The 9247-nt window shown below is 35.5% G+C and overlaps 2 protein-coding genes across 2 annotated transcripts; both read right to left on the reverse strand.

Moving 5' to 3' along the window:
* Positions 1-2575: 2575 nt before the first annotated feature.
* PHYBLDRAFT_62675 (hypothetical protein) lies at positions 2576-5237 on the reverse strand (the record flags this gene model as incomplete). Its single annotated transcript, XM_018441001.1, has 5 exons — positions 2576-3266; positions 3354-3699; positions 3796-3850; positions 4064-4241; positions 4282-5237. The coding sequence occupies 5 exons, from the start codon at positions 5235-5237 to the stop codon at positions 2576-2578; spliced, it is 2226 nt and encodes a 741-aa protein (XP_018296601.1).
* Positions 5238-7982: 2745 nt separating this feature from the next.
* PHYBLDRAFT_90548 (hypothetical protein) lies at positions 7983-9247 on the reverse strand (the record flags this gene model as incomplete). Its single annotated transcript, XM_018443754.1, has 4 exons — positions 7983-8280; positions 8617-8840; positions 8880-9020; positions 9080-9247. Coding segments are annotated over 4 exons (831 nt in total), but the record flags the coding sequence as incomplete, so codon positions are not given.

Below are 9247 nucleotides of genomic sequence, written 5' to 3' on the forward strand. Positions count from 1 at the left end.
ATGTCAATTAGTTACGTTGGTGTCAATATTATTGAAATATAAGCGTTTTGATAGATAGAAGACAGGAATCAAGCCAAACTTTACTTATATTTTATTACTTATTTTTGCTTTTCTTATATAGAATTTTAGATATCTCCACACATACCTTAAAGCCTTTTTCTTTTTTTTTAAAAAAAAAAGTATTACGTTTCTTTCCTTTTTTGGAATGTATCTGTAAAATGCAAATGAAGAACATAAGATAGCGTACCAACTGTCAGCACTGACTAATTAGTTTAAGACTTATCATACAACCTTATTATGGGGAAATACACTCTTTCCGGAAATTATTGGTGCAAAAATAAAAATAAATTTGGTGCAATTTTTTACCATTTCTCTGCTTAATTCATCTTTTTTGGTGCATTTGGTGCATTCCATTTTTGCACCAATAATTTCCGGAAAAGGTGTACATTCTAGAACATTTGGGACCAATTGCGACATTTTCTTTTCAAAATAAATAAATAAATAAATAATCTTTATATCTAAATTTAGCCTTATATTAAAGGCTCTTTAAAGAAAGAAAGAAAGAAAATGCACTTTTGTACCTAAAACGGTCTTAAGATCTTTAAAAACTGAATCATACTCTTTACATCTTGAGAATATCTCAAGCTTTCATTTCTTCTTCTTTTGAGCTAGAAAATTCTCAGAGCTATTGGTGCTATATTATTCACAGTAATTTATGGTACTTTCGACCAAAATGACCCCAATGCAAGAACAATGACTCTGGTGTAGTAATCTGTTCTGATGAATAGGATAAATCATTTTCTTCTTCTTACAATCTACTTTACTTAAGCTTATCTACAAAATGTAACACTTTTAATCGTCAATAATAAATAATATAATAAGAAAACCCATTTTAAGGGAAATTGCTTGGATTATTTGTATATGGTCTTTGCAAGTACCAAGCTCACGTCCATTTTCTCCCTAGTAGCATAGTCGAGCATTGGTTTATAAGGCCAGTCCATATTATCCCTTATTCATTATACAACTACCATTTACATAGTAAAATAGAACCAAGTATACGTTTAATAATATAGTACAAATGCAAATCCCAATTCATACCGCACACATATTTTTATATAATTCTTATCATTTGATGGTCATAATAGAATAGAAGCCTCATACAGACACATATACATTTATTCTAATTTATATATCTGACAAAGGTCCATCTGTAAAACGATTTTAATTTTGCAAATGAATTGCTGGGATTAATAAAATAGCTACCTCAGAAAGAGTTGTCAGATCAAGATGCTTGTAAGCTTAGCTGTATCTATAAAGAGAATAATAATCATATACATTGGATGTTGTAACAGCTATTTTATTTTATATGTTTTATTTTAACAACCTCGAAATTACTTTAAGCTGTACCATTCTATAATGTTGATTTACAGTCAGATATATACATATTAGTGCTGTGCTTACAAGACTTGGGATAATCAGAGCTATAAACAGCTCAAACAAAACAAGTCTGTCTCTGAAAGCATTTAATAGGCATTATGTATTCCTCAGGTATTCACGAAGGGATAGGCCAATTGCCAATTTTTTTTAATAGTACCCCCTTTCTTTAATAGGTGTGTTTCTGTAGGCTCTTGCTTAGACATTTTGCTATGTAAGGAACAATATAGATACATAGATACTTTAATTATCTTGATAGCCTTTTGGCATAAATAAAATATTGTTATTATATAAAGAAGATTTGAACCATAAAATACGCCTTGTTTTATGTTTTACGATTTATCCCTCAATTCCTTAATTGTTCTAAATTTTACCTATAAAAGGCATCACTGAAATTTAGAAGAATTGTTAGAAAACGACATTAGAAAAAGTTTCCCTTTCTGCCCTGGTATTTTATACTTTTAATGCAGTAACCAACTCTTTGCAATCTTCCTTTTTACTTTCCGATATTTTAGTATTTCTATATAGCTTCTTAATGCACTTGTTCTTTTTACTGTTATCCCTCATTAATTGTGCGTATAGTTAGTAAGAAAATAAATCTTCCCCAGGAATACCATCTCTCCTCTTTAGGAAGTATTACATTACTTGAACAGATATTTCTTCTTCTTATTTAAACCACCAAACAAAACCAATCTTAAACTCCACTCAATTTCATTAAATCCCACTCCAAGCAAGCTTAACCTTTATGGATAATCTTTCATTTTGATGTATTATTATTATTATTATTACTTAGATAGTCAGGTATGTGAAAAATGGTGACATCTATTGTCATTAAAGGGGTTCTTTATATTACGTTTATAAATCATATATTTCTCTCTTGTTGTTGTTACTCGATTATTCTTTTTTTGTATAGAAAAATAGATAGTCGGTTATGGACAGTCTTGGGTATTCTGTTTCAAGTTATTTGCAAAATCCTAAATTGTAAAAGTAAGTCAAGATAGAATAATAATATTAGTAATAGGATTAAGCCAAAGGAAATTCAAGACGAGTATATATGAATAAATAATTTCTGACATTGCATACGGTATCACAAAAAATAAAAGCAGATAGATAAACAGACAAACAAACAAAAGACTACCTTTCAGTACATAAGAGAATAATCATCAATATTGAAACTCTGAACTATTGCCTTATGATACACGTTGATTTGTGGCCACTTGAAGCTGTTTCTTCGTTTGCGTTGAATTAGGAAAAAATGGTCATTATCGAGAAAGATGATGATGGGTTCGATTTTGTCAGGAGATTTCTGAAAAGGAACAAATAGCGAATTTCCATATGATGTCTTTGTATCCCAATACACGGCGATGGATCGATTGAAAGCATCGGCGGCAATCTGAGGGTGGTCAGTTATGCCAAACCAGTGTTTGGAATCCAGTGGGGAGCTGGTATCTTTTAAGCATTGAACCATTGGATTCTCAAATGCTGATTCATCACCGCGTTCGATTCTCCCTTTGTAAAATGTGTCTTTGTGGTTCAAAAAGGTCGACAGCATTCTGGCTTTTACATCAGGCCACCGTGTTTCATCTTCATAAACCGACATGGCAATTGCCCGGTAGCCACAGTTTCCATCGGTTTGCGGGGAAAATACTTGGTTAACCTGACCCGATTTTATACCAAGTCTGTCGAGTTTGGCTAGTATTGTAAGAGGCGTAGGAGATTTGACTAGAGTTGGAGCCTCGACTAAAATTGGAGCCTCGGCTAGAGTTGGAGATTCGAGAAGTCTGTTATTTTTAAATGGTGTTTCATTTTTACCCACGATATCTTGCTCGATACTGAGAGAATGTCAAAAGAGATGAGCCAAATAATAATGATAAAAGCATTGTTATCACGAGCAAGTCGTTTGATGGGTAAATTCTTACTTTGCTTTCTTTCGCCCAGTTTTTGTATTGTTTGTATTTTTTGGAAGCTTTGGAGCTTTCAATATTTCATCAAGTCGGTTTTCAACCTCACTAAGTTTTCGTTTGGGGCTTCGATTATGTCTTTTGGAAAGGTTGTTTGTTGATGAGCTGGATTTATTGTGCTTGGACGTTTCAATTGCTTGGATGAGGTTGTCAATGCTTTGTTGGATGTTATCTTGTTCTTGTTGTGTTGTATCGGTTACGTAGAGTTCAAATAACTTGGTGAGTTTACGGACAATAATACAAGCCGACTCCGAAAAACTTCTGGTACTTTCGGGTTCCTGAGCCGTGATGACATCGGAATGGTCTGTGCGCAAGTTTTTTTTTAGAAAATATTTACAAAATAGTAATTTGCAATCTCCAATCCATTGTGATACATATAGTAAGCCCAAGTAAATATTACCTTCGTTATCATATTCAACTATAATATCGCTCGCATCATCATTATTATTATCATCCTATATATCAGCGTGGGTTGTTGATATATATATGTATTTAAGAAAAATAACAGCAATAAGTAAATTTAATACAGTCAAGCTGATATAAATAATTTGACACATACTAATTTACTATTCTTTTTTCCTTCATGTTAACACACCCTATTTCTTTCTACTTATATATAGATATACATATATATGTATATGTATATGTATATTCTTAATTAAACGCACCGGATTATTAAAAGTCTTGTCGACTTGCAAGGAAGTGTGAATACTCTCATATCTGTTGTAAGTATCGCTTACAATGTAAGGAAACTTGTAAGAATACAGGCTCAACCAATTCTTCTTATCTACACGCCCCCTAGTGGTAGAAAGTGCAACAATGTAAGGATGGTAAACATATATCCCACTTTGCAATATAAAAAAAATGATATTGAAATGATATATACTCTTCCGCGAATGGTTTGGCTATGATGCCTTTGCTTTCACAATAGTTTTGAATAAATACGTTGTAGGCCATGATCTGCTCGTAAATATCTCCCTCTGTCTTGGGTTGATGAACATTATCAATGAGAGTGAATATCTTGGCCTTCAAAAGATGTTTGTCATACTCCTCAATGTCATTCTTGTGGATCAAGAAAACAGTGTGGGGACTAGCCCTCCATTTTCCAGTACTTGCATTTGCATTTGCACTTGTACCAATGCCAATATTAGTATCAGTATCAGTTTCAATTTCAGGGACAGTAAGTCTGACAAAGAAATCGAGATTGTGTAGTGCTGAGATCAATGTAGAGAGCTCCTTGATCGTATCTTTCTTTGCAAAGTTTTGTTTGATGTTTTCAATATCTCTGAGAATAATATTTGTAAAGCCATTTTCTTGGAGGATTCTGAAGATTGTCGGAGCGTTGTCATTATTCTCGAGGTGTTTATTAACAAGGGACAATGCTTCAGGGGTCAATTTACGATGCATGGCATATGCTTTTCGATCCTCTTCAATAGTGTGATTGTGTTCTGCTTCTCGCGATCGAACAGCAAGTCTTCCATGTCGGTCAACTGCAGCATATACAAAGCATTGGCAACCACACTTTCTGGATTTCTTTCTACGTACTCTCTCCTTTCCAGGTAAAGGGGTATCTTCTTTTCCGCTAGCTTGTACGGCCTCCTTCTCGGCTTTTCTTGTGTCACGGTATTCGCCTGCATGTTTGCAGATCATCTTAATGCGATTAGCTGTCGCAGAATGAGTAGTGAATGCAATGTTATGTTTTATTCCATATGCTTTTGCAGCTTCACGAACAGCTACAGTGGATGGAAATTCTTTCCCAACTATAAATAGGGTGTTGAACTCTGCAACAGCTTCGTCAGACAATCTTGAAGAATTATCGCTGAGGATGACAAGGTCGTTCATGTTAGATGTAACTGTCTGTTGTCGTTATTGTCGTCGTCGTCGTCGTCGTCGTCTTTGTTGTTGTTGAAGAAGAATGTATATAGACAGTGAATAATTTAAATTAATAGCTAAATATACAATGAATAAGAAAAATTAAATCAAATAAAAGCTTTTTAAAGGAGTTGTATGTATGTGAGTAAGTGGGTAAGTGAGTTAGTGAGTGAGTATATATACATATGTGAGTGTATATATATGAGAGTGAATAAGTGTGCGCGTGGGTGTGTGCGAGTGTGAGAGTTTGTGAGTGTGTATATGGTATGTAGTGAAAAATAGTCTTGATTTCAGAGCCAAACTTACATAGATATCTTTCAAGGGATAGAAAGCAAATGTATGACGTAGGCACGTAAAGCAGACTGTACACAAGAAAAAAAAAGGAAAAAGAAAAAAATTGCAAATAACCAACAAACAATCAGATTGTCTGACATTGAAAATGAGCACATACTTGACCAATAAAGTATACACAATGCCGAGCCCTCTTTTTTTTTTTTAAAAAAATGGTTTGATTTGTGCAATTCTATTGGGTCGATTACATATTAAAATGCTCGATTAAAAGAAAATTACACAAATAACTAGGTATTTATTTACCTTTTCACTTGTAAAAGGACACACCTTTTTTTCTATGGATACTCATTTATTTACTTAGAGCAAGCTGTAATAGATGCAATTGTTACGATTGTGATCCAAAAGAGTTCGCATCAAGTAATTCTTGATAGAAAAAATCGCCATGTTTAAAAAGAAAAGGAGAAGGAAAAACAAAAGGAACGAATAGGTACTCAGGATACAAATGCATATCCTCTAGCTCCAAATTGAACTTGGGTGTGTACTGAACGAAATAGCTTAAAGGCCAATCGCCTGTCAACCGATAAGAGAACGTTTGATCCAGTCTTGATTTTGCCAATATCCAATTGTTGTTTTGATTGGTTTCTTCGATAAAAAAAAAGACGCACAGATACTATCATTTTCTTATTCTTATTCTTATTCTTTTTAAGAAGCAATAATTATTAAAAGGCTTCTTTTTTTTTACTTCTTTATTTCTTAAGGGATACTCTAGGAATCCCATGATTATATTATATTATACTTTATTTATTTATTGATGGTGTTGGTATAAAACAAGACAAAAGAAACCAAGATCAATACGGCGTACAATAACATTTTTTTCTCGAGTAATACAAAGAATTAAGAGTACAAAAGGTACAAATTAGGAAGAAGACGTCTTAAAGATGATCGACTCAATCCTACACAACAAAAGAAAAAAAAGAGAGGGATAACAATGATACGGACAGTTTTTTTTCTTGAATAAATAGTGTAACTTGACAATCCGGAGAGTCTGACCGTTGAACCAAAGATATATAAAGAAGGAGGGACTGAGAAATCAAACCCGGCAGTTTTCCCGTAAATTATTGTGGAGTGGGTACGATAGCTTCTATAGAACAAGGCCACATTGTCTACTTCTTGTTTCACTTAGTTGTAGTGGTGTTGCCTCTGAGTATAAATCTGTTCAGTTAAGAATTGCTGTTTTTGCTCAAAGTAGCTAAAATATTTAGAGTTCCGATGTGTTCCAAAAAAAATAATTGAGACAGAGACGGATCGTATTGAATGCGGAGACTTGACAGAAAACATCCATTGTGTTTAAGCAGCGTTACACTGAAAGAGCTGACTCATCGTACACCAACCAAGAGGCTAGAATAAGGTCTATATTACATTCTCCGTTAGCACGACATCAAACAAAAGACATCTCTATATTGATTAATCTCAATATAAATATATATATATATATATTGTCTTTTATATATATACATATGCTAATAAACCAAGAGTTTGCTATCAAGTATCCGTTTATAGAGGACTGTAATATATTACGATTACTATTGATATTCAAGGCTTTATTCTGATTGTACCTATTGTTTTCTAATTGTTAATCTATAGTGTTTTGGGGGGTAGGTACCTTTCCATTTTTGTGAGATGTCGATTTGGATTGATCTCCGAATGTCTGATGCCATACAATAAACATAGGCATTCAAATAGACGTGCATTTAGCAAGTTACCCGATTTACTTTTACCACACCCAATTGAACTACATTTGATACCAGAGTATACAATAAGTCGAGATGCTATTCCCAAAACATCACTTCATTTCAAATCGGATAATAATAGCAACAATAATTTTAATGTTTTGATGAAGAACAAGAAGTATAAATTTATTGAGAAAGATATGGATTTTGTGCAGTGTATAAGGAGTAATTGCAGTTGAGATACAGAAAGAAAGAAAAAAAAAGAAAGTGAAAAAGTGAGGAATAGGGATAGGTGAAAATAGGTAGAGTGCGAGTTAGTGAGTGAGTGAGTTAGTGAGTGAGAGTGAGAGTGTGAGTGTGAGTGTGAGTGTGAATGTGAATGTTGATTTTTTTGTGCGTGCAAAAGGTGGTAATCTAGTGACGTGCAATAAAGAAGAGGTTGATAAAGGAATAGTTATGAGATATGCGTAAACATGAGACAAAGTAGACGTGCATCAAGCAAAAAAGAAATAAAAAGAAAATAAAGAAAAACAAGTACAATGAGATGCATGAAGTTATGTATAGATGCTCCTCTGTCTAACCCTTAGAGCTGGGGATCAAAGAGGACATCTCGGCGGTCACCAAACGGACTGTTGTTCACAGGTTTGTTGTTGTAGCCAAAGGTTGCCTCTTTTCCGTTGGGCTTAGTGAATAATGGATTCTTACTAAATGAAAGTCGAATTCCACCCTTGACTGAATTTGTCAGCATATGGCCCTGCAATTCACTCATAGCTTGAGTGGCAAATACAACGTCTTCAAATTCTACAAAGCACATTGGTCCTTGTGGCTTATTACGGAAACACATGCGCTTATAGCCTCTGCACTTCGCAAATGAAAGACGTAGTTCATCTTCGTTTGAGTTGGCGGGAAGATTGCCGACATAAAGTGTATTACAGGGAGGGTTTTGATCGGCAGGGTTGCTGATAGAGGCACGCAAGCTAGGAGACGAAAAACTGGCCGAACGATGGTCGAAATGCTGGTTGATAGTGCTAGAAGAATGGGCTGAGATAGATCCCATGCGCTGTGAAAGCATATCGTCGCCGAAGAAGGGAGGTGTAAAATTATCGTTCGAGGTTGGCGATGACTTTGACAGGTAATTGAAAGGATCATTCTCGGTCTCATGCTGGAGAGCCTTGTTAACGCGGGGTGCAAACAAACCAAAAGCACGCGGGGGAGACATCATGCCGATCTCCTGCGTCGGCTGGTTCCGAGCATCAAAAGATTGAGATCTCAAGCCAAACAGGGCATCGTTGAAGATGGGCGTATTGACGTTCGATAGTGATTCTGACATGAATGGATCTGTCTTGTAATCTGCAGGTGAAAGCAGATCACTAGGAAGAGGAGAAAAGGATTCGTAAGCAAGTGCGTGGTGGATGCTCATTTTCTTAGAAAGCATGTTTAATGGTGGTGGTGGTGGTGGTGCACTTTCTGTTACAGGTAAATTGGCAGAGGTCGAAGTTGAAGTCGACGTCGAGGCAGATGTTGATGCTGACGCTGATGCTGACGCTGATGCCTGAGCAATAGCTGCCATGGTTGCCGGGGTAGGAATAACCGATTCTCGTTTAATGTGTAGATTCTTCTTGGCCATTTCAGCCTTGAGCGCAGCTCCCTTGTCCTGGTCGATTTTCTTGCCGCTCAAGACCTCTACGGCTTCCATAGCCTCCATACGGGTTCGGAAACGTGCAAATCCGATCTAAATAAGCAAAGACATTCCGATCTTAGTCCTATTTACTATCTATCGTCACCACATACCATCTGCTTTTTGCCATTGCTCAAGCCAGTTGAGTCATCATCTTGGTCCTTGCAGTGCCATTTGAGCGATGCAGCCTCAAAACCCGGTGAGAAGGTAAACATGTTCTGGAACTCACGCTCCATCATGTCATCAGGGAATCCGACCACGAAGATAGTCGTCACATCATC

The sequence above is a fragment of the Phycomyces blakesleeanus genome (genome assembly GCF_001638985.1).
Source record: "Phycomyces blakesleeanus NRRL 1555(-) unplaced genomic scaffold PHYBLscaffold_3, whole genome shotgun sequence".
In the NCBI taxonomy this organism is placed as follows: Eukaryota; Fungi; Mucoromycota; class Mucoromycetes; order Mucorales; family Phycomycetaceae; genus Phycomyces; species Phycomyces blakesleeanus.